This window comes from Diaporthe citri (assembly GCF_014595645.1).
Source record: "Diaporthe citri strain NFHF-8-4 chromosome Unknown scaffold_3, whole genome shotgun sequence".
Classification (NCBI taxonomy): domain Eukaryota; kingdom Fungi; phylum Ascomycota; class Sordariomycetes; order Diaporthales; family Diaporthaceae; genus Diaporthe; species Diaporthe citri.
The window spans coordinates 438,991-462,800 of NW_025064848.1; the positions used below are offsets into that span (position 1 = coordinate 438,991).

The following is a 23,810-nucleotide window of genomic DNA, read 5'->3' on the forward strand; positions in this document are numbered from 1 at the left end:
GTCTTGTCTCCATGTGCCCCCTTTCTCTTCTGGAGCGTCTTGCCCCACCAGCACAGCGAGCACACTGTTGGAGATCTCCCAACCTCGTGTCGTAGCCGAAAGACTGCTTCAACAATAACCCCGTCAGCTGCTCCCAGGCACCTCCACTGCAGATGGTCCAATCGCTGGCCCACAGCGACATTCTTCACAATGGACACGCCAGGTCCTGATGTGGTCAAGGACTCCCAACAATCGCACCCCAACGTCACCCCCAAATCAGCCACATTCGGGTCCCCCCTTCACACACAAGAGTCGTGGACAGCACCCCCACGTCGCCGTCCAGTCCAGCAGAAAGCGAAAGCCTCGTTCATTGACGAAGAAGATGAGCGGAGCGACAGCCATGTCACGCCCAATCCACGAGAACAGCTCGATGGTGACCTTCATCTTGACTCCACGTCTTCTGGTATCGATCCAGGACAGGACGGAGATGATAATGAGGTTCGGGATGTCTTCAATCAGTCACCAACTCTCCATGGCCTCCTGGGTGCTCATATCCCGCCTCAATCAGCCCAACCAGCTCCAGAGAGGAGCATGAGCGGGTCGTCTGATCCATTCAGTAACTTCGAATCGCTTAAGAAACAGCCACCCACTGCAGTTACTTCCCGTAATCCCCCGAAGATCGCACATTCTCAGAAACCACTCCAGCCAGTGCAGACGCAAAAGCGGACATTGGAAACTCGAGGTACGACGGACACCGAGGGAAAGATGAGGCCATCAACCAAAGACACCGAGCTGGAACCCAAGGCCCTTGCCAACAGCAAAGTGAAACTATCTGGACTTGAGTTGGAGGAAGAGACCGGGGCTGAAAGGCCGGACATCCATAAATCACATGAGTATGACTACTCCCTACCAGCATCTAACAGCAGTTCTCCTGTGGCGGCTCCAGCCAAAAAAAGAGCTCCAGCGAAGAAGCAAGCCGTGAAGAAGCCAGCCCCCAAACCCAAAGCAAATGCACGAGAGACAAAGGCTACTGCCGGGGGACGTCCGAGAAACGCAAAACCCGCACCTGTGCCGCCAGCTCATCAGAGTCCAGAGGCCCATTCAGATGAGGAACACGATGAAGACAAGTTGCCTACAGAGGAACCCTCGGTCGTCACCCAAGCACCCCATGAAGCCAACCACAACTCTCAGATGAAAGGCCAGAAACTTGAATCAGGAAATTCTTCAAATGAGGATGAGAAGCAGGACGTCATTATAGTATCTTCTGACTCCACTTCGTCGTTCCCAGAGTCAGACAACACAGATGACCAGGACTTCGAATGCTCCCGAAAGATGACACCCAGCAACGCACGCCGCAGGACAAGAGCGACCGCTGCTAGAAGCCAGGCAGCCAAACAAGTCAAGGGGAAGGACAAGAACCATTCAAATCCAAGGCCGAATGCACAGAGTCATGACGCTCAAGACGAGAGAAACGACGTCGATACCGCCAAAAGAGCAAAGAGACAGCCGAAACAGCCACCCAAGAAGACCGCAGTCGAGAAGACTCAGGCCGTCGCAATAGGTACTGAGCCTAACTTGGAGTCAAAGAAGGAATTCAAGTCGTCCGGGGAGAAGTCCAAGAAGAAAAGTTCTACCAGTGAACGAACAGCTGCCGTGAATCAAACCGCGAATGCCAAAGGCGAAATCAAACAGGAAACTGTTGTGTCCTCCAACGCTGACCGTGTGGGAAGAGGCGAGGCGTATAAAGTTGGTCAAACGTCGGAACCAGCAAAACAGACCAAGGAATCTCGTCGCAAGCCAAATATTGTTGCATTCGGGCTTGGTGGGCCAAAAAATAACGGTAGGCCGCACAAGACAACAGCGACCGCCGACTCGCGGTCACAAGTTCAGCAACCCGGTCCAATCAATGGAGAATATCCTGTGGCCACAAAGAACCAACAGGCCAAAGGGAGCCAGAAGGCCCCGAAAATGCAGTTGAACACAGCAGTCCAAGGCGGAGACAGTCCAACAAATGACTTCAATGGTCTTGTTAAAGGTGGTCTCAGCCGAACTGCGCGGGCAAGCCAGCCGACTGTTGCGGAGGCAGTTCCGGACAATGCGCCAATTTCCAAGGCCGAAACCAAGGAAATCGTGTCGGATTTCGATGCAGAGATGACAACTCTCGTCGACGAAGCTGGACGCGGTGACGCATCTGGTCAATCCGCCAACGGCGACTTTGAAGCTGACACCGCAGTGGATGACGCAGCCAATTTGACAGTCGACTCCCCGAAACATCAGAGCCATGAAGTGGCGAGAGTGTTCGAGGGGAAGGGTGACAGAAAAGTCCTCAGGCCACCCACGCAGGTTGATATCGAACACCGGCTTCTGCCAGAGCAGCGCACCGTACTGGGGGGAGTTGATGCTAACTATCAAACCCGCCCCAAAGATGTGCCTGCAGTCATCATCCCCCGTTTCACGAAACGAAAACCTCCAGACGTGATGACTGTCGAAGAAAGATCACCCATTCAACAGGCACTGGCATCAAAGGCGGACCCACAGTCAGGGATCTTTCCCTCTTTGCGCATGAATTCTACGGCCTTCAAGTTGCCCTCAGAAGACTGTGGGCGGCCTGTCAAGAAGCCAAGGCACAACTCTGCCCACGCAGTAAGGGCCGATCATGGCACAGAGCATATCAATAATCTGGTCGATGAACCAGACAGCCACTCCCGAGGAAGAGGTGGCGATACCGGTGATGATATCTTCGGCCCAGGTAAGAAGGGCGAGTCTCTTGGGACATCTGCGTTTGTCCAACGTTTGATTAGCAACGAATCGGCAGATCGTGGTCTCGGTGAAGCTGGACTGGTGGCACCGGCTGCATCTGACAAGCGTGCTGCCCCTCGACAGCATACCGTTGCAACCACTCATGCAGCTACAACCCGATCCGCAGCCCCGGGCGCTGGGCCACGTCTACAGGAAAAGCAACAACTGGACGACGTGGGTACTAGAATGCTGGCAGCCCTGGGGCCAGAGAAAGCACAATCTCCTGACCGATGTCTCCCGAGCGATGAACGCAGAGAGAGATGTCTCGTGGGCAACACAACAAATTCTTGGCTCAGTGACTCGTTTGATCAGCGAAGGGCTTCTGAGGTGGACGAAAGAGCGCAAGCTTGGAAGAAGGCAACAGAGCCATACGATAACAGCCTTGGGGAGACGATGCACAAGATTGTCAATGTGAGCTGAGGCCTTTAGCGCTGTGTTATGCCACGGACCCTCCAACTGACATGGACAGACCATCCTGCGAGGACTCAAGACAAGCGAGGCGGCGATCGACGATGTAGTTGATGACTACCAAAAGGATGGCCAGCGAGTGGTCGAAAAAATAGCACACAAGCACAGGAAAGAGAGGGCGCTCATCACGCAGCAACAAGAACAGAAGCGACTGGAATATGTCCAGACCTACGGCCAAGCCCGGCATGTTGCTGGGACGCTTCTGGGCAAGCTGGAGTCGGTGGACGTTGACGAGACTGTCGCCCATGTGAGGGAGAACGCACCCACCAATCACCTGAAGCAATTGCTGCAGACCATCACAGAAGCTTGACCGATGCAGGGATATCGCAGTGTCTTTCAGGAACAGGCGTGCCTGTTTGCCAATGTTTGCCGGGGGGAGACATGGGTGGATGACGGAGAATGAGGCTAGGAACCTGTGATCGGGGCACCGGGATCTTTGCGGGAAACATGTTCTCGAAAGCAAGAAAATGGGGTTTCAGTGGTAATGTGGGTGTTCTCAAAATAGCTAGTGAAAGGCAGAGGCATAGACTTTGGCTCGGGGATGTAGATGGATGGCTTCTACCTAATGCAAGACCATATTCGCTTCATGTACGACTGAAGTTTAGCTTCTAACCGAATTCCCCGGGGGGATAATGCTGTGGATGAAAGCATCTGTGCTCTATTAAGGTTGGTGGTTGGCAGATCTCTGACACGGTCATAAGCTTGTTGCAACACCATGTCCCGAGGTCCGCTCTGTAGACGTGAGGGATGACAGCCCGATTCGACGTGGGAAATGGATGAAACGAGACTAAGTTAAATTGCACAGAATCCTTTCCTGAGTGTTAAAGTTGATGCCCACGACACTGTAGAAGATGGCAAGTGGGTCAGGGTGAGGGCATCGCGGCTTCTGGTGGCGTTAAGAAAGTCGCCAATTGAGGCGTCGCGTCGGTTCGGCAGGCTAAGCCACAGGTTCTGACGACGTAGGGGGCGCAGAATGGTCGTGGCGCAGCTCCCCAAGAGCTGCGTACCACGGAGCCGGAGAAGCTTGGGTAGGTGCCTAGACGAGAGCGGTGCCAAAAAAGGCGAGAGGTAGAGAACCCCGCAGTTGCACCCGCGCTGATCTCGAGGGGAGAGGTCGTCGGCGTCGAGCGTGAGCTGTGTTACGTCACTCGAAGGCAGGATGACAGGCTTGTTCGGCCGGTGCCATTCCTCCTGTTGGCGTGTATGAGCAGGAACGGGGATCACCAGATACAACAGTCAAAGAAAAGTGCTGACATCCTTCATTTGAAAACCAAGTTTTCCATCTTTTTCTGTGTTCTTGTGATGCCCAGCCACGCAGTTGTTGCTTGATGGTCGACATGCAACTGTCATGACGGGACCGTACCAAAGTAGCGAGATCGGGTTGGTGATGACTTTCCTCGTCGTTCTTTTCTTGAATCGGAATTGCATTTCACAAAATGGCACCAGCCGAAGATACACAGTATTCCAGAGCCGATCTGGTCCCCATTGTTCTTGGAATATTTCCGCGTTGGCGCGCCAGTTCTGCCGTTGTTTAAAGTGGACCGAAGTGGCCCACCCCGAGCAATGGCAAAAGCAAAAGCACCAGAACCAGACCAGACGGAAGTTTCGCTCCAGTGGACGTTCTGGCGTTCTGGAACTTGAGTTTGTTCGGTCGTTTGTCAACGGCACTCTGTGTTTTGTTCTGCCCGCTCTCCTCTCTGCCCTGTCGTGATCTGAATCGCCTTGCCTCTCCCCCGCAGTTTGGGTTTTGTCTGGGCTTTTGAAAGCTGGGCCGAGACTGGCTGTCTACCTAGGCACCGTGGTCAGCTGTCTGCATCTAACTATCATCACCACCAAAACCACCACCATCAAACTTCACCAGCGTCAACGTGCATCACCACCCGCAGCATCTGCTCAGCACTTTTGGTATTCACTCTGTTCTAGCAAGCAACATCTGAATCTGGACCTTACTGAGCCCTTGGCCTTCTCTTGCACTTTGTCTATTTGGCTTCTCTCTTCTGCTCGACTAAACCTGCGCGTATCCACCCAATCTCAACAAGCCTCGACTCGCTTGGGCGACCCCTAGTCAATTGGACCGGGAACTGCATCTGACAAAAACCCTGCTCTGAAAGCCGCCTCGGACTGGTCGCCCTATCCGACCGCGAGCCCCACGTCGACGTCCCCCAGCAGGCCCAAGCCCAAGCCCAAGCCCAAGCCACCTTGGACTCGTTGCGATCGCCGCCCTCGCCCTTGCCCTCGCCCCCGTCCTCAACCTCGACGAATATCATCACTGTGTTCTCCGAGCCTGGCCGTATCCGTGTCGGCGGCAGCCGAGATAGTCGCAGCAGCAGGTCACGCCGGCTGTCAAGTACTGCTTCCGCTATTTCTACCATTACCACCACTACTAATAACAGCCTTTCCCCCGCGCCTTTCGGCAGCTCCCCTCCTCGGTCCTCCGCTTTGTCTTCGGACCCTCCTCCATCCCAAGGGAGGCACCCCTGGAGATCAACCCCTTCTCCCTCCTTATCACCCCTCGGACCACGTGGAAGTCGTGCCTCGTCGCGCGAATACCCGCCCTCCCTACCAGCACCCATCTCCCCACCCTCGGCGGCAAAGGTTCGCGTCACCATGCCCTTCAGAGATAGAGTGGCCCGCCGGTTCGGCGAGACTGTAAGCGCTCCAGCTTCGCTTTCACCCCATCTTGTCCTCTCTACTTTCCCAGCCAGCTTCAGTCCCGACCCTCGCGTCGGCACTGGCAGCGGTCGCGGTCTGGGCTGCACCCGCACAAGAGCTACAGCCCGCCACGACCGCATGGACTGCAACGGCACAGGCCATGGAAACGGCTCCGATACAGAGATGCTCGTCCGCAGCACCCTCGGTCCACAGCACCGAGCGAGTGACAAAATCGTCAAGAGCGTCGGAAGAACGACGAGGGCAATTAGTCGGCGCAGCACCGGCAACCCTTGCGTCTACCCTCCTGCCTCCTCGTCTTCTTCCTCGGCTCGGCGCACCTCGCCACGACCAAGAAACCCCTACGCGAACTGGAGCTGCACGAGCTACGACCCCAGCAGGCGCAAACACCACTCCAGAGTGACCAGAGCCAACTGCAAGATGACTGACGCGCACGGAAACCAGCTCTCGCCCACCGCGCCCTACCTGTCATGTAAGTCGAGCCCCAGCGCTGTTAGATTTGCCTGGCGTGTGACAAAGAGCTGACACAGACTTTTCCCTCGCAGACCACGACATTTGCCGTATGCGACAACCCAGGTGCTACCCTTTCGACCGACCGACCACGGCTGACAAACAATAGTTACCTATGAGGATATCAAGGCGCTACGTAATGACTGGCTGACTGATAATGTGCGTACAAGAAAAGGCCTGGCTCTGGTTCGAGAGGTCGAGTGCTAACGCTGTCTTTCTACAGAATATCCACTTCTGGGAGGAGTTCGTGATACCCTCACTTTTTCCCCGCACCGCCGACCTGCAGAGCCTGCAGCCCTTACTGACACCCCCGCCTCCATCAGGTGGCTCGAGCACGAGATCCTCCCCAAATACCCCCAGGCCCGGATCTGCCTGCTGCGGCCATCGATGACATACCTCCTGATGCGCAACGACCCGGCGTCGATCCGGTCCGCCCTGCCGGACATGACAAAAGTAACGCACGTGTTCCTGCCCATCAACGACGCCGTGAGCCGGACGCAGCCGGACGGGTCGCACTGGTCGCTGCTGCTCGTGTCCAAGATCGACGGGGTGTCGTTCCACTACGACTCGCTGGGGGGCGCCAACGCGGGCGAGGGCGCGCGGGCGAGCGACCGCATGGCGGCGCTGCTGGGCATGCCGCTGCGCTTCCAGAACATCAACGACTGCCCGCAGCAGGAGAACGGCAACGACTGCGGCGTCTTCGTGTGCATCCTCATGCGCCACCTGCTCGTCAAGCGCCTGCTCAACGCAAACGCCCGCGAGAAGGTCTCGATGAGCATGTCCAATAAGATGATCGATGCCACGGGCGCGCGCAAGGAGATGATCAAGATCATCGAGAGCCTGCGCAAGGAGGGCGAGAGGCGCCGTAGTGCTAGCCCTTTTCCCAAGCAGGAGGGTGCGCCGCGGATCGACTAGTGATCAGGTCACGCGGAGCAGCGTCTTCTGAGTCCTACGAGGCTTGGCTCGGGAAGAAGAAGCCACAGCATTTGGAGTGGCCCTAGTGGTCTCAAGGTGCCGATGTCACAATTGTGAATCGGAGGCAGATCGATGCCATCATTCTTTGAAATGGATCATGATCATGCCCCGAGGCTCCAATATGAACTTGTGCTTCTTGTCAAAACAACTGCAGCGCGACGCAACTTGGTATTGCATTGCGGGAAGCGTTTGAGGAGTTGTTTTGGAAGCAGACACGGCAGCAGACATGGTCAATTGCAGCAGAGGCGTTTTCCAAAGGGGCAGAGTTCGCCGGAGTTTTGGTCTCCTCGATGATGATGGATTCGGCCCATCAGATGTACTGATCATCTGCGATCAAAGCGGGGAAAGCCATCATCTCTGCCCGCACGGGACGCTGTGAAATTCGGCGTCCACGTAGAGCTGATACATGGGGAGGATGGGGACATGGGAGCAACATTTTTTTGTTAGCAGGCTCTTATCAGGACACCAGTCTGGATACCGCATCCCGCTACGAGTTTGCGGGACGGTCATGAAGCACGAATGACAGTCAGTGGTCGAATGACCAAGAATTCATCGTTGGCTGTTGATTTCTGCCTGCTTGAATGTTGTCCACTGTACCAATCGACGTGTCTGAACATTTTGCCCAGTTCCAGCTTTTGCCTCTTTCAGAATCTCTTTCAGAGCTGCTCTGTTAATTCTGTCCCGGTGCCCGGTCCGTATTGAGGTCTTGTTTTGGCCCAAAGAGCCTCACCCGACCTCATCCAACTCTTACGAACCCAGGATACGCCTCGCTTGGCTTCCATTCCCAGGAAACTGGGGCCGGGTTTATTTGACGTTCTCGACGCCTGCTCTCTCTCTACTTGGCCCTGGTAATCAGCGCCGCGTAAGAAGCCGGCAAGAGAGCTATAGATGTTATTAGTCGTGTCCCACTTGCGCTTTGTTCAAGTTGGTCTCCCAGCAAGGCCGTTCTGCCGTGAGAAGGCCGGGTTCTGCTCCATCGTAGCAGAGATAAACCCCCTCAGCGCAGCGAACCGGTTGGCGGTGCTCTGCACGGGCGCGCGGTTCTCCTCCTCGCCGTCCTTGTTCTCAACGTCCATATCCACCTGCTGCTGCTGAGCGGGCACGGGGGCAGGCTGCTCCTTGACGGTGCTGAGCTGCGCAAGGCTGAGGCCGAAGCGCTCCATCTCGCCGCGCACGAGGCGCTCCTTCTTGCGCAGGGCCCCCGGCGTGCTCTTCAGCGACTTGTGGCGGACCTTGCCCGCGGCCTCCGTCTCGCCGGCGCGCACCTCGTCGGCCGTGAGGGAGGGCAGGGCGTCGGACAGGGAGGCGAGGCTGGTGGCGGCCTGGGCCTGGCGGTGCTTCTCGCGGCGCTTGAGGTTCTTGCGCTGGGTCGGGGTCTTGTGGGCGGGCTTGGAGATGCGCGAGACGAAGGACGAGTGCTTGATCAGGCGCTTGTCGCGCTTGGACTCGATGAAGGAGTCGTCAACCTGGGCCGAGGGGCGGTGCACCTTGCGCGGGGCGAGGGGGTTGGCGAGGCGCTCTGTCGCCTTTGCGCGGAGGGTCTTGCGCTTTGTTGGGGCTGTTGGGGCCTGTGGTGGTTTGGTGTTAGTAATGCTGAGGAACGTTGCACCTTTAACGGATGACGAGGGTGCTTACCATGTTGTAGGGCTTGACAGGTGCAATTGGGAGTAGTGTTGGTGTATGGCGTGGTCGAGGTGTTGAGCGTGGAAATTTCGAAAATGGGCGTTATCATGTGAATGAGGATTCGAAGGATCAACAGCCTCCAAAAAAATTAATGCAGGGAAGCCAGCTAGATCAGGGTGTTCTGTAGGAATGTGGCGGCAGGCAGTCGATCCCACTGTAGCACGGGTAGGGATGGAAGCTCCACAGCACCAGAGTACCCCGGACTTTAGTCATCTCAGCCCTACGGCGTTCAGCTAACGGCTCACTTACCCGTAGGAGAGGCCCTAAGCACTCCCTGCCAAGATATCAGACTCATAACTGATTTCCCGACTGTCTGGCTTGGTCTGTCATGCTATGGACACTGCACGAAAGAGCGCACAGCAGCTGCGTGAGCAGATTTCGAAAGCCGAGGAGGAGCTGAGGAATCTGCGAGATCAACTTACTCAAGCTGAGGCTTATGAAGAGGCTCAGGACCAGGACCAAAAAGCAGAAACTGGCGCTGGCAGTACCGATGGCTCGGCTTGGAAATGGCCTTTGAAGGCTGACGAGTACGAACGCTATGGGAGGCAGTTGATTCTGCCAAATATCGGCATCCGAGGTCAGACCACTTCATCCACACACGTTATGCTGTTACTAAAATAGAGTTACAGGCCAGCAGAGACTCAAGTTCTCTAAGATCCTCATCGTCGGCGCCGGCGGGCTTGGGTGCCCGGCAGCGGCATACATCGCCGGGGCTGGAGTGGGCACGCTCGGCATCGTGGACGGCGACGTCGTAGAGCCGTCCAACCTACACCGTCAGATCGCCCATGGCACGTCAAGGGTGGGCATGCTCAAGGTGGACAGCCTGATGGCCTACTGCAAAGAGTACATCTCCTTGCCATTATACACATATTGCACGGAGATCTAACAGTGCAGCAACAGGCTCAACCCGCTACCCGAGTACATCCCACACAGGGAACACCTCACCCCACAGAACGCGGAGGCCATCGTTGGCGCCTACGACCTCGTCCTCGACTGCACCGACCACCCCACCTCGCGCTACCTCATCTCCGACGCCTGCGTCCTGCTGCGCAGGCCCCTCGTCTCTGCCTCCGCCCTGCGCACCGACGGCCAGCTCATCGTCCTCAACTGCCCGCCTACCCCCCAAGGCGTCTTCCCCATGCCATCTACTAGCAAAGCAGGCACGACGACGACGACGACGACCGCCCCGCCCTGCTACCGCTGCGTCTTCCCCAAGCCGCCCCCGCCCGAGAGCGTCGTCAGCTGCGGCGAGGGCGGCGTCCTGGGGCCAGTGGTGGGCGTCATGGGCGTGCTGCAGGCCCTCGAGGCCATCAAGATCGTCGCTGCGGGTCTGCACCTCCCCGCGGCGGCGATCCCACCCGATGCGGCGGCGGCGGCACCGCTGTCACCGACGCTGCTGCTGTTCTCCGGCTCGGCGGTTGGGGCGCCCTCGTTCCGTTCCGTACGGATGCGTGCGCGCCGGAGGGAGTGCTTCGCCTGTGGCGAGGGCGGCACGGCGCGTCTCTCGCTCGAGACACTGCGGAGCGGGAGCTTGGATTATGTTGCCTTCTGCGGGGGCTTGAGTGGGCCGGTCAGTGTGCTTGAGGATGGGGAGAGGCTCTCGGCTCGTGATTATCAGGGGCTGCTGGTCCAAGAGCCACCAGAGGAGGGCCAGGGCAAGGCGAGGCATGTGCTGCTGGACGTCAGGGAGAAGGAGTTGTTCGACGTTGGGAGTATTGAGGGGGCTGTGAATATCCCGTACTCGAGGATCCAAAGTTCAGGGAGGACGATGAGGCCCGAGGGTGTGGATGATGCAGCTGCTGAGGCGGAGCTGCCCGACTGGATACCTCCAAACTTGTCGGGGCATGCACCGATTTATGTGGTGTGCAGGGTTGGCAATGACTCCCAGCTGGTGGCCAAGCAGTTGAAGGACCTTGGGCTGGGCCGGGGTGGTGCGAGATTTATCGGGGATATCAAGGGCGGCATGATGGCTTGGAAGCAGGAGGTTGACAGTACTTTGCCATTCTTATAGATCCGCCATTGCTTCCAGAATTGGCTTATCCCACAATACCAGGCTGAATTACGCGCCTGAAGCAAAGGAAATTTGGCAAGCTGATTCACTTCCGGGCCTCAAAATACACAAACATGAAGGTCAAAGAGGAGGATGTCACATCAATTCTGCGGCATTACGGCGCTGTAGGTACAAGTACAATTATGGAGAGGCTCTGAACTCCGGCGAATGAGACTCATACTTGTGTGCTTTTGCATCCATTCCCACCCCAAACTGACCTTGGCCTTTGTCTGGATCGGCCGAGGCCATCAACCATCCACTTACTTTTCAACGGTTGCCATTTCGTCCCTATCAAGGAATCGGGGAGTTGTCTGAACAGCAGCTCGCAGCAGGATTTCCATGCGACCTCTGGCTTCACTGCTGTACTGACATAGTTCTAGTGACATCATTCAAATGAAAGTCGTCCTCTTCTTGTTATATGCCCTTTGGTCCTTCAGCCATTGCCTGTAGCCGGCGACACTGGAGATCTTCTCGCCGTAGAAGTCAGGCACCGGGTTACCGGTCGAGGAGTTGGACGGGTCAACGCGGTTCTTCTTGATCCGGGCGAAGAACTGGCTCTCCTTCTGTACAACGGGTCTTCTGTCAGCGTTTCATCCCATCCACTCGTCTAGTCCACCCGAGAGAGGAAGGACGGAAAAGGCAACCGATCTACTTACCACAGTCATAGGCGCCTTGTACTTGCGCTTGATGAGGTAAAACACCGCGTTCCCCACGCTGGGCCCCACGACCCACCCCATGGCGGTGCACCCCAGCGTGATGAGGCCGAGCGTCAGGATGGGGTCGAGCGGGATCTGGCCCGTCAGGGCGTCGGCGGCCCCGGAGCCGAGCACCACGGCGCCCGCCGCGCCGAACCCGACCGACATGAGCGCGCTGAAGCCGACCTGCCACCGGCGCCGCGTCTTGCGCAGCTGGAAGAACGAGTTCCAGTCCAGCGGGGGCATGTCCGGGTTCGACCGCGCGTACTCCTCGGCCCGCTGCGCCGCGCGCGTCGCGGCTGCTACGTCGGCTTCTTGGTCTGGCGTCGAGGAGGAGGCGTGCCGCCGCCCCGCTGCTGCTGTCGATGGTGTGCTTGCCTGGCGGCAGAGTGTGAGGACGGGCGAGGAAGAGGCGGGTGTTGGCCTGGCGCCGGCCGGGCTCGATGTGGAAGGTGAGTCGGAGAGCTTGGAGCGCACGCTGGCGAAGGGCGAGGCGGCTGTGATGGTCGAGTAGGGGCAGCTGGTCGTGCTGCGGAGGAGCTGCAGGGCGCATCCGCCGCGGGTGACGCCTGAGCGGAGCATGACCGTCGTCGTGGAGGCGATCATTGCGGGCTTGTCTGTGAGTATGTGCGTGCGCGCGCGTGCACCGTCTGGGAAGCGTGTTGTAGGTTTTCTCAATTGAGAATTCCAGCAGACTCTGGAGCAGGGAGGTTGGGTGGATATTTGCTTCGCGCCGGCGAGAAAAGTTTGGTGGAGCTGTGACGTTGATGGGCCGGTGCGGTGCGGATGGAAGATTTGCTTTGGAGCTGTGGTGTGCGGTCGACGCCAAAGCTTTCGAAGCTCTTCCAGCGGTCCCGCTCCTGCACTCCTCCACCTCCACCTGCATCTGCACCAGGATCACCCGAGCTGTCCCGTGCCTGCCGCGCCTGGAACTGCAGATGGAGCTAGTTCCCTTCCCAATGTCAACTGTATGGTCTTCCAGACTGCAGTGCTTCTTTCTGCACGTACTCCACAATTCTGAAGAAACATAACAAGCTCATTTATTAATATTGCTGATGTTAAATTCATAAAACTAACAAGTATAAAATAAACTAAAATTAAATAAATATAATTATTATAATATTATAAACCTTGATTTTTAAAAAATAATTAAAGCAATTAATTTAAGTTTTAATTTTTACCTTTAACTTTAGTTAAATTACCTAATATAAGGTGGATCATCACTATTTTACCCCACCTTAGCCTTGTTTTGCAGTAGTTAGCGTAATCAAGCATCTCTTACCCCCCCAAAGCCACCTGGCTGGCGCGAATCGACTGACCACTTCGTCGCGACCTCACGCGCCGCTGCGATCAACCCTTTAACAGTTGCAGCAGGTGGACAAGGGCTCAGCCCTTGGGCGATAAAGGGTATTGTTCGCCTTCCGGAGTCCCTTCTTTCCAGAATAAGGGGTCTGTTCCCCCGTGGGCTCGGTCCCCTCGTTGGGCGCCCGAGTCGGCGGCGCGTCTGCGACATCCCACTGCTCGAGCCTCGGTCACGATATCCGCCTCCGCCGCAGCGATGGAAGATCACGAGGCGTGCTGGGAGCGGTTCCGCTCTGACATACGAGGGTCCTTGGAAATCGTCGATACCAAGCAGGAGAAGCCCATACTACAATTCCACATCCCAATTCGTCCCCGGCTTCCAAAGTACAGACCTGGCAGTGGCCCCGTTCCACCTCGAATCAACTTGCGACCTGTTCACGACAGCAACGCGTTCATCGTCGACAAAGTCGTCCTTCCCCGCGGTCACTTCCATCCTTCCGACCACTTTCGACAGCGACGCTGCTATTACATCGTAGGCTGGCCTGACCTCCCTGCAGCGCGGCCTGTCGTGGACGCTAGCAAGATCCTCGACTATGTTTCGCCTCGTACTCTGGAGGACTGGGAATACCAAGATGCGCTGCGCCGCGAGGAAGAGCGCGAGCAGGAAAGGGAGGCCAAGAAACATGAGGCTGCTCAAGGCAAGGCAGTGGCTACACCCATTGACGGTGGATTGCTGCCAGGCGCCAAGCGCAGACCAGGACGACCTCCGAGAGCGATGATGATGGTAGCCGAGCCGACACCGGAACCCGAGCTGAACAGTGAACAAGAAGAGATCATCCACAAGCGGAGGAGAGGTCCATCGTTATCGACACCACAAAAGAGGAGGCCAGCGCAACTGCTGGCCGAGGAGGAGGAGATGCTGGAAGAGCTGGAAGGAGAAAGTGAGAACGCAGGGTTGGCAATACACAGGCAACTGGAACTACCCAGTGAGGGCGGACGTGTTTCGGACGGCGATGTTAACATGGGTGTTGGGGAAGAACTGGACTCGCTGCGCCTAAGCTCTGCTGTACCTGGAAGATCTAGCGAGGAATGCTCTCGAGCCAGCAGCGCAAGGCCAGCCCTTGCAAATCCACCCAGCTCTCTTTCAAAGACTGCATCTGGTGTGGCCGTACATCGTACGGCCACGCCTGTCCTGCCTCCCCTGATCAGACGAGCGAGAGACGGCAACTCCAGCTCCCCAAGCCGCTCCTGTAAGGTCCCGACGAGGCCCCAGGTCTCCACTACACCAATACCACTGCCGTCACATTACTCGCAGGCATTAAAACAACGGATTTCCAAGTCTCATGCTACAATTCCTTCGACAGATACACAGCTAAGAGGGGGCTTAGCCTCAACACAGGCAGACCAAGTCCACAGCCGGCGCTCGTCTTCTGCGAACCCCCCACCATCTCATATCAACGGCTTTACCCCTATAGGCGGCACATTCCGGAGGCCGTCTAAGAGACAAGCTGAAGACTCACCTGTTTCTGCAGATGCTCCTGCCAAGACAAAGTCAAGGAAAAGCAAAAAGAAGCAGGCCGAGTTGACCCCAATGGATACTGGAGTAGCAGAAGCTGTGGGCTCACCTAATACCGCCCTAGACCTTGTCCAAGGCGAGCAAGACTACGTGGTCAAGCGCCTCGAAGACGACTACATCCTCAATGGTGTGCACTGGTTTCAAGTGCGATGGGAAGGCGACTGGCCCGATGACCTGAACCCAACGTGGGAGCCCAGGGAGAACATTGCAGAGAAGCTAGTAAAGGAATACCTCAAGAAGAAGGCTAAACGTGGCGCCAATCGACCTGATAGACCCAAATCGAAAAGGCCAGCGAAGACGAAGCACACAAATCTGCTTGCCGATTGGGCCAAAGGGTATAACAGTGTGGCGGATGCCTTCGAGGGCGTGGAACTGAACGCCACCAGTGACACGATGCTTGAGCACGGCAATGCGCTGGGTGGGGACGCGGACGCTGACGACGGCCCAGATGAGCTTCTCGTTATTGACGAGAATGAGACGGCCGCAACTGAGAGGAGAAAAGCTATGGAGGCAGAGATCGTGGCACAATTTGCTAGCATGGCAAGAGCAACACCTCAACACTTCTAGCGGTCTTTTTGACGGCGTCTGGTGCAATCCTGGTGGTTGACTTACAAGATTTCCACTGAGCTGAGCAACCTGGCTGCTCTCGGAGTTTGGGCAGCACATTGACACACTCATGGGCCTGGTTGAATGGCGTCCTGGTGTCCTGGTTGGGTTTTGTAAATACACAAAAAGAATACATAGCAATCATGGAGAAGAGTCCCCTAAAAACAGAAACAACCTCACACAGCAAGCCTTTCAGTTTTACTTAAACCATTGCAAAATGTCATTCGGTATCTGCCCGTGCTGGGTTAGAGATTGCTACTGGATGTCTGAGGGGTAATGAGCAGATTTCCCAAGGGTGTCGAGTGAAATGCCCTGGGTTGTGAATGAGGTCCAAAAATTCCAAGAAAATCATGCTGGTCGTAAGAGATGTTGGCCGTAAGCCCCACGTATCAAGCTTACCAAGAAGCAGACTGCTTCCCTATCCCGGGGCATCGTGTACGATTTGGTCCTTCGATGTGATGCTTATGGACGGGCCACGCCCGGGTAAAGCAGACGCCCGGAGGGGCACAGCGCAGGTGTCTCGCATCGACGGCGGCGGTATTGCCAGCCATGAATGTCTCTGCCACACACAGCCCAAGTGCCGCTGGAAAGACCACGGCCATACCTGCTAATTCCGGGTTCGTATCAATATCGTGCAGGCCTTCCAAAAAGAGGACATGCCAGCCAGGAGAGTAGCCCAAGTGCCACTCAAAGGCTGCCGTCATGTCCATTCAGTCCCAAACCCTTTCACTCAAGCTGGACAACGTGCTTTGTAGCCGTGTCAAAGCCGGCTGGAGCAACGTAGAAGGCAGTGCCGAATGATGCCCACTGCTCGTCGCTCATGGCGCGGAACTCCTCCAGGCTGCAGGTCCAGAAGACATCCTGGGTGCTCAAGTCCTTGCGGGAGTACTTGCCAGGAGCTGAAGTGAGAGGGGCGTCGACAGATTCACTTGTGTCTGTCGACGAAGTCTTGTCAGACTTTGTGGCCTTACCGCCACCACGCAGTCCAACGACAGTAGGCTCGATAGAGCAATTAGAGCCAGTGCCAAAGTTGTCCGCGCAGACCTCCTTGCTAGAATTGCCAGCATAGCCATGGTCCATCTTGTGACCGGCAACAGAGGTTTGCAAGGAGACGGCGTATGTCGCGCCCTGGGTAAGAGATGAAGAATCAGAAATGAGAGATGTAGCAAATACAGTGGTGGGTGCAGAGTCTCCTGGAACCTGGATGTCCTGCGGAGCATCCGTCAGATTGGTCCGGGTGTCATCATCGCCCTAGGAATCATAGAGTCCCGAGCGAGGCTGGCGTCCGCTCTCGGGGTTGTTGTTGACACCACCCAGGTTAGAGTTGTTGGTGGCGAGGTTAGTGTTGGTGGTGCGGATGTTGTCACCGATCACGCCGATGCCGCCAAAGGTTCCGGTGCCGGTGCCGTCACTGCTGCTGTTGTTGTTTTTGTTGTCGGTGTCCGTGGTGAGGTCATAAACAGGCTGAGTGGTGCGGTAGAGCACGCTGTTCTGGTCCGTATTGTGGTACGGAGGGAAGCCCAGGGCCTGACGCTCCTGGGTCCGGGCGACGTAGGTCTCCAACGGAGACAGATGGTGTCCCGGCGGGACGGCTCGGCTGGCCGCGAATGGCTGATACTCCGTTGGAATGTTCTGGTCGATTCCGGGCAGTCTGTAGACAGGAATATCGCGGTTGTGCTGAGGGGGGAAGCCCGTGCCTATAGGCTGGGTGTCGAGAAAGGGATCGCTGAGGGCGGCTGGAGGAATAATGACGCCGGGCTGCTGGTAGGCGCCCGGGAAAGTCGACATCGCCTGCCGTCCGCCGTTGGTCTGGAGAGACCATTGGAGGCGCGCGGCCAGGTTATCCATGACATCTGGCTTCGGCTGGGTAACAACACGGCACCGCCAGTAGGCCTGAGCAGGGTCGACCAGGCCCTCGCGAATTCCCGTCAGAATGCTCTTCTGGTCCAGGTCCACGAGGTTCACGAAAGGCTCGTGGTGCCGGAAGATCGGAACGTCATCGCCCTCGTCGAGATACAGGAGGAGCTTCTCAGGCGAGTCGGAGCAAGGGTCGTACTCGAACTCGAGCGAGGTCACACGGACCTTGGCCTCCTGGGCCGCCTTGATACTGGTATACCAGACGTGGAGGGTACCGCGGACGGGGTCTCCCTTGCCATCGCGTACCGGGCCGTCCAGCCACATTCCCTCAACCTGGTCTCTCTGGTGCTGCGAGTACTGAAGGCCTAGGGCTCGATAGATATTGGCGACCTCGTGAGGCTTGCAGCCGGTGTACTTGAGGCAGCGGGAGCCCGCGACAACGACGTCCCGGGGCTGGGTAGGGATATCTCCACGCTTCCAGACGGATCCCATCCCGGGCGCTGCCTTGTACAGCTTGACCTTGGCGCGGCGCTCCCACGTGAACGGGACACCGGGTCGGGAGATCTGGAAGGTCCATAGGCCCCAGATCGGAGTCTCCTTGCAGAAGTCAGCGTAGGTGATGGCGTCTGCGGAACGCTTGAAGGTGACAACGGCAACGCGGGTCTCCTCGAACTGGCTGACGTAGCACGAGTCCACGCCACCACGGATGCGAGGCAGGACGTCGGCAACAGTCGCGTCATCTGGAAGAGGCGAGATCGTTACGGTCCGGTTGTACTTATCGGCCTGCTCCATCTCTGTCTTCTCCAGCCATCGAGCGATCCAGTCTGCCTCCTCAACCTCCTCATCAGGGATGGCGGGGAACGGCTTCTGGGTGTCCTGGTTGCGAGCCTGGTTGATAGCAGTTGCTCCAGCAGCGGGGGCGTTCATGTTGTCGGCGGGAAGTGGGACGCCGACGGTATTGCCGGGCATAAGCGACGACAGGTAAGCTCGGGGTGGTGGGGTTTGAACCTGGGGGTTCACGTGAATAGTCTTGGAATCGGCCTCAGACATGATGTTGAATCCAGGAATGGGTTTGTGAAAGGGATGGTCAGTAGAAAGGGGAAGCTAGGTGATTGCCTGATCGAATGAAAAGCACAGATTGCAAGAGTTGAGGTTGGAAGAGCAGCGATTGGAAAAGTTTAGGATTTCAGGATGAGAGAGTCGGGACCAGAACAGATGACCTTGAAAAAGCTGACGTCCAAGAGGTCGATGTCGGAAGAATCGATGTTGGAAGAATCAACGTTGGAAAAGTAGGAGTTGAGAGAGTACTCGAGTCTTTGAACGATGTAAGACCTGCGCAGGTTGGAAGCACGAGTCGAAGATTGCAGGTAGACTGGAATCCTGCAAGATAAGGTCAGGTCTTTGTCAGAGAGGAGATCGGAGGTCTCTTGAAGTAGGGGGGTATGACAGTTGGGATGGTTCCAGATGGAACAGAAGAAAGTGTCAGACCTGCCCACTCGGACGATTGCTGATGAAGAGTTCGGCTGGAAAAGATTTGTGTGTAAGTTCCCGCAACTGTGTTTAAGTCGGGCCTGGGTGGACAGCTGGGACGATGAGTCCAAAAAGGAAAAGTGATGTATGGATGTGCAAATCAGGAGATATGGTGCGATTGTCCTTGTAAGTCGTTCATATAGGAATTCGCAGGAGTAGACTTCTCACCAGCTTGCCAAAATAGTCAGAGAATATGACATCGGCTTTGATGAGTTCAGCAGCAGATGTATCACCAAAACTCATCGCTGAGCTCCTGGTTGATATTCCAAAGAGTATGACCGAGGTTGAAAAGGTGGATCGTTTGACTTACCCTCAATAGTCCTTAGTGAACTTGGGAGTGACCACGATTTGAACCCGGTGGGCTGTAATGCTGTGAGCTGAGATGAGCTAGTCCCTGGACATAGATGTGTCTTTGTAGGTCAAAGATGAAAGTAATGCGCTGATCTCTCAATGTAGGCTTCGAGTTGGAGGTTGGAGGTGGAACCAATTGGCCAGTGCCTGGAGATAGGCTTGATGTTGTATGGTGGAGGTAGGAAGAGTGAGCCAACTCCTCGACACAGGACTGTATTTGCAGGTTAAAGATGAAAAGAGTGGTCCAGTCCCTAGATGTTGTAGGTTGGAGGTGGAAGAGATTCCCTGGCACAGGACTGTGTTTGTAGATTAGATATGGAAAGTGTAGTCCAACCCCTAGATGTTGCTGTGGGTAGGAGTGGGAAAGGGTGTTCCGATCCTTAGACGTTGTTGTAGGTTAGAGGTTGGAAACGTGGTCCTGTCCCTGGATGTTGTTGTAGCTTGGAGGTGGAGAGAGTGAGTGGTCGAATCCCTAGAAATTGTTGTGGGTTGAAAGTCTGAGGACTGGTCCAGTCCCTTGATGTTGTTGGAGGTTGCAGGTTGAAGAGTTGTAGGTTGAACGGTTGTAGGTTGTAGGGTTGGAGGTTGCAGAGTTGTAGGTTGAAGGTTTGTGGGTTGAAGAGTTGTATGTTGAAGGGCTGTAGGTTGAAGGTTTGTGGGTTGAAGGGTTGTGGGTTGAAGAGTTGTATGTTGAAAGGTTGTAGGTTGAAAGTTTGTAGGTTGTACGGTTGTAGGTTAGAGAAGGTTGCAGGTTGCAGGTTAAGAGTTGAAGAGTTGTAGGTTGAAGAGTTGTAGGTTGAAGAGTTGTAGGTTGAAGAGTTGTAGGTTGAAGAGTTGTAGGTTGAACGGTTGTAGGTTGAAGAGTTGGAGGTTGGAGAAGGTTGCAGATTGAAGGTTGTAGGTTGAAGATTGTAGGTTGGAGATTGTAGGTTGGGAGAGGGTCTAGACCGGACGAGGTTGTAGGTCAAAGGAGGTTGTAGGTTGTAAGTTGTGTGTTGTGGTGGGTTGCACATATGCAGGTTGTCACAGGTTGTAGGTTGTTGTGGGTTGGAGGTGAGAAGAATATGCACGGTTCTGCTGTAGAATTAGAACGATGTACTGCGATTGGACAGAGGCCAAAAGCCTGGCAAGGCTGAAGACATGATAAAGTACTATCTCAGTGGAGCTGATCTCAGAGTCTTGAGTTAGGCGGCTAGCTCGAGGCATGTATGTAGCAGACTGGTGGTGTGCATATTAGGTGAAATTCTGAGGTTGACCAGATCAAACAGCGCATCACAAGGAAGTCGGGCCCCTTTCTTCACACGGTCAGACCAGCGAGAGCCATGCAGACGTTACGATATCATACCAAAGCAGCGCCAGGATACTTCCAAACAGCCATGAGGATACATGATGTTGATATGCAGGATGCCACTACTGTCCATTAAATCCCGTTCCTTACACCTTCTCTGGCAAATGCTGACTGTTGATAGCAGCATACGATCATAACTTGATGAGAATGCTGCGATGTCGAAAGCACTGTCATCCCGTCCTGCCGTATGATCCTCCCGTCAAGAAAGAGACCCAATAGAGAGTGTTTGTAACACAGACGCTATTCATTGATCTGCAAAGGCCGTCTCTTTGTGCAAACCAAATACCCACAGCCTTTTGCTCAAACTACCCGTTGGCAGTGGCGCATAAGAAGGAGAGCATGACGATACGTCCTCGAACAAGAGCTGGAAACATAGAGACGGTGAAGTCGTGAGAAAGGTGGAGCGGCCGTATATTGCGACTTCGGAAATGCTCTCATGTGAGCCTTGTCATGCCAAGACCTTTGATGGGTCAGATAGAGGGACTGATGCTCCGCCACCTCTAATGATGCCATAGTCGTTGGTCATGCGGTGCTCTTCAACCCAGGCCATGATGGCGGCCCAGTCCTTGCATTGGTGCTGATATCCCCTGCCGGTCCCAACCTCCTCGCCGTACTTGTGCCACTCGAGCGTCACATCGGCGTTGCTCATGAGTCCCTGCCGTGGGTACTACCAGCAATGGTTGAGGTGCTCCAGATTAGACTCCACGGTAGGCTCGTCGGGCTTGTGGTTCAAAAGCTGGTAAAAGGTGTGCTTGGTCGAATACTTTTCGGTGGTGTGTGTTTCAACGGTCAATTATGGCCCAAATGTGATCCCGCTGGAGGGACGGGGGGTTGCTGGTATTTCTGTCGAGAATAAAGGGGGATTCCTCACAAGGCAATGCAGTTGGTGCGTGACGGTAATCCAGGCCGTGTGTTCGGGGAGCGATTGGTTCAGCCCCGGCAGCTCGGGTAGGGCCGACTCGTTGTGGATCATGACCAGGCCTCGACCGACTTCGAGCCATGCGAATGATATGGTCAGCAATCTGTGAGTTCATGGCCTTGCCAAGGCATTGCCGCGTGCAGGTACTCACGCGGTAACAGCTTATCCCAAGCACTTTCTCTGTCCACGTCAGGGGCTCTTTAGTAAAGATCGTCCGGTCCCAAAACCTTGTTCACCGAGACTGTGAAACCCCTAATCAGCCTCTGTCTGATTGGCATCAACCCGTGATACCTCGGCGCCGGAGAACAACACAACGGGGTGTCAAGATAGCCGCAGAAAAGGAGTTCACAAACTCTGTGGTGGAGACTATATCGGCCAGGGGGGATAAGTGACAAGTGTTGAATTTTGTGATTATTTCGTTCCAAGGCGGATTCGAATGACCAAAATGAATACAATAACAATGGTCATGGCGTTAGATAAAGTAAGAAGGAACATGACACAATTTGAGCGTTATGGAGGCGCTGTGGTCGGCGATGGTCTGGAATACTCGTGCCAGTTCATCAGTCTGGATTTTCTTTTACTCGAGAGGCGATGTTTGTGTGGAATCCATGTTGACGCTGAGAACATAATCATCCGCGTATGCATTGACGGGAGCCATTGGGTTGCTTGGAAGTCGTCGCGATTGTATAGAAGGGAACCTGATATAAGGGAAAGTGTGGTCGAAATCTGCTCAATAATCATCAGCTGCCCGGGAAGAGGCTCAAGTTCAAGACCGCTCGAAGAGCAATCAGCTTTGAAGTCAGAAGTGCACGTCAATAGTACCAGTGAGAAGGCGAAGCATGGAAACCGGAGGGAAATTAGGTTGAGATGGGAATGGGATACTCATCTGCGCCGGCATTACTGGAGCAATGCGTTGCACCTGGACGCTCTGGTCGTCGTTCTTCCGCTCGTAGAAGCCCCCCGTATTGTCGTAGCTTGGCTAAAATTCGTGGTTGAGTCAAGTCGCTTGACTCGGACTCGGGCATGCGTTTGACCCTTCAGCTGAGCATCGCAGTGCATGTAATCTTCTGTGGAGAAGATGGGTCCTGACGTATTGGCTCAATCAAGCCAGGTTCAACCCGTAGTTGGTTCATTCGATGAATCCGAAAGGGGTTGAAACTGTTTCCTTGGCATACGACGTCGTTGGACGCTGGTTTGTCTTTAGTCATCCAGCCTTTAAACCAGCCGAGAATGACCAGTGTGAGCATTGGCCTTGAGGCCCGTGTTAAAAGGGCGTTTGGAAAACGTCCTGAAACATCATGATGGGCACCAGGCATCAGTACAGAGCCTGTAATATGAGTGATGCCTGGTGATTCAATCTCGCGGTGCCTTATGAGAAAGCCACGATGCCTCACTACATACTTTTGGAAACTGAAGGCTTCATTGTCTTCCGTTAGTATCAGTCCTCTCATCACCGCGCAGTGCGGTCGGACTGATCCAAGATGTCAGAACAGCAGGCACCCTTGACATGGTCGTCACTGCCACGGAAAGATCAGCTGCTCATCTTGTGTCTCATTCGCTTCAGCGAGCCTGTGGTGAGAATGTGGGTTATCTCTTGCCTTTACTACCAGCTTCAATCGCTAGATCGAACGCCCCCTAGTTCTGAAATCATCAAACAAACTGTTCGTCTTCAGACAGCGTATACGGTCGCCCGATGCATCTCGACCATGTTGTGGGGTGCAGTGTCGGACTCACCGCGGGAGGGAGGAAGCCTGTGGTGCTTTTGAGCTTGTCAGGGTCATATAAGTCTACGTCCCGAATCTAACAGACTTACGTATTCATGCCGGCAATGATTACTAAACGACATACGCAGTCATGAACTGTTCGCTCTTTGGCTCCACAACGAGTCCCAAGCAGGCGATGCTTCTTCGAGTGTTTGACGGCTTCGGGCTGGCGTCCACCCACTTGCGCAAGCTGCAGCACGCGCCGCTGTTCCAGGTTGTGTCTGACTGCCGGCAGGGAGCGGCGGAGACAGGGACCATGGGCGGCGCATCCTTCACCGAGATCTGGGCATCGCGCGCGCGCACGCCGCACAACGTCCTGCTCGAGATGTCGGACGACTCGGCAAGGGACACGCTGCTCACGGTGCAGCTGCAAACCTCGCTGTATGGGCTTGAGGACCCACCGGCGTTCTTGGATGCTTATGTATCGGTGTTCACGGGGTTCTCAGCGAGTTAGGCGTTGGGGGTCGATGAGGGCAGGCTCGAAATTTAGGGTCCGGATGGGTTTTCGAGGCGGGATCGGTGCGGTATCTTCTCTCTGCTTTGCTGGGTGGCGCACAATAGGACGTTGAGGCGGTAATGATTGAACCATTTTGAATGCGAAGTATCTCCTTGGCTCAATGATTACTTCCGTATGCAACGAATTCATTCCCTTTCCTTTCGAGCAGTGCATTAACTTAGGAGATGCTTGTTCGTGACCTGACGATGAGACGACCCTCGTATGTTCAACGG

At 55.4% G+C, this 23,810-nt stretch overlaps 9 protein-coding genes across 9 annotated transcripts; 5 read left to right on the forward strand and 4 right to left on the reverse strand.

Moving 5' to 3' along the window:
- Window positions 1–189: 189 nt before the first annotated feature.
- On the forward strand, window positions 190–3,556 carry INS49_007713 (uncharacterized protein; the record flags this gene model as incomplete). The annotated part of the gene is made up of 3 exons (XM_043168461.1): window positions 190–2,274; window positions 3,091–3,189; window positions 3,248–3,556. The coding sequence occupies 3 exons, from the start codon at window positions 190–192 to the stop codon at window positions 3,554–3,556; spliced, it is 2,493 nt and encodes an 830-aa protein (XP_043026141.1).
- A 2,480-nt stretch (window positions 3,557–6,036) lies between these two features.
- INS49_007714 (uncharacterized protein) lies at window positions 6,037–7,341 on the forward strand (the record flags this gene model as incomplete). The annotated part of the gene is made up of 5 exons (XM_043168462.1): window positions 6,037–6,388; window positions 6,462–6,476; window positions 6,536–6,585; window positions 6,650–6,669; window positions 6,750–7,341. The coding sequence occupies 5 exons, from the start codon at window positions 6,037–6,039 to the stop codon at window positions 7,339–7,341; spliced, it is 1,029 nt and encodes a 342-aa protein (XP_043026142.1).
- Window positions 7,342–8,321: 980 nt separating this feature from the next.
- On the reverse strand, window positions 8,322–9,039 carry INS49_007715 (uncharacterized protein; the record flags this gene model as incomplete). Its single annotated transcript, XM_043168463.1, has 2 exons — window positions 8,322–8,969; window positions 9,037–9,039. 2 exons carry the CDS (start codon window positions 9,037–9,039, stop codon window positions 8,322–8,324), a joined length of 651 nt encoding a protein of 216 aa, XP_043026143.1.
- Window positions 9,040–9,417: 378 nt separating this feature from the next.
- Window positions 9,418–11,517, forward strand: INS49_007716 (uncharacterized protein; the record flags this gene model as incomplete). Its single annotated transcript, XM_043168464.1, has 5 exons — window positions 9,418–9,661; window positions 9,714–9,927; window positions 9,985–11,068; window positions 11,158–11,259; window positions 11,515–11,517. 5 exons carry the CDS (start codon window positions 9,418–9,420, stop codon window positions 11,515–11,517), a joined length of 1,647 nt encoding a protein of 548 aa, XP_043026144.1.
- A 6-nt stretch (window positions 11,518–11,523) lies between these two features.
- Window positions 11,524–12,435, reverse strand: INS49_007717 (uncharacterized protein; the record flags this gene model as incomplete). The annotated part of the gene is made up of 2 exons (XM_043168465.1): window positions 11,524–11,697; window positions 11,791–12,435. The coding sequence occupies 2 exons, from the start codon at window positions 12,433–12,435 to the stop codon at window positions 11,524–11,526; spliced, it is 819 nt and encodes a 272-aa protein (XP_043026145.1).
- A 952-nt stretch (window positions 12,436–13,387) lies between these two features.
- Window positions 13,388–15,274, forward strand: INS49_007718 (uncharacterized protein; the record flags this gene model as incomplete). The annotated part of the gene is made up of 2 exons (XM_043168466.1): window positions 13,388–14,072; window positions 14,664–15,274. The coding sequence occupies 2 exons, from the start codon at window positions 13,388–13,390 to the stop codon at window positions 15,272–15,274; spliced, it is 1,296 nt and encodes a 431-aa protein (XP_043026146.1).
- Window positions 15,275–16,039: 765 nt separating this feature from the next.
- Window positions 16,040–18,220, reverse strand: INS49_007719 (uncharacterized protein; the record flags this gene model as incomplete). Its single annotated transcript, XM_043168467.1, has 2 exons — window positions 16,040–16,564; window positions 16,622–18,220. 2 exons carry the CDS (start codon window positions 18,218–18,220, stop codon window positions 16,040–16,042), a joined length of 2,124 nt encoding a protein of 707 aa, XP_043026147.1.
- Window positions 18,221–19,431: 1,211 nt separating this feature from the next.
- On the reverse strand, window positions 19,432–21,048 carry INS49_007720 (uncharacterized protein; the record flags this gene model as incomplete). The annotated part of the gene is made up of 3 exons (XM_043168468.1): window positions 19,432–20,125; window positions 20,759–20,819; window positions 20,898–21,048. The coding sequence occupies 3 exons, from the start codon at window positions 21,046–21,048 to the stop codon at window positions 19,432–19,434; spliced, it is 906 nt and encodes a 301-aa protein (XP_043026148.1).
- Window positions 21,049–23,172: 2,124 nt separating this feature from the next.
- Window positions 23,173–23,535, forward strand: INS49_007721 (uncharacterized protein; the record flags this gene model as incomplete). The annotated part of the gene is made up of 1 exon (XM_043168469.1): window positions 23,173–23,535. The coding sequence occupies one exon, from the start codon at window positions 23,173–23,175 to the stop codon at window positions 23,533–23,535; it is 363 nt and encodes a 120-aa protein (XP_043026149.1).
- Window positions 23,536–23,810: the final 275 nt, after the last annotated feature.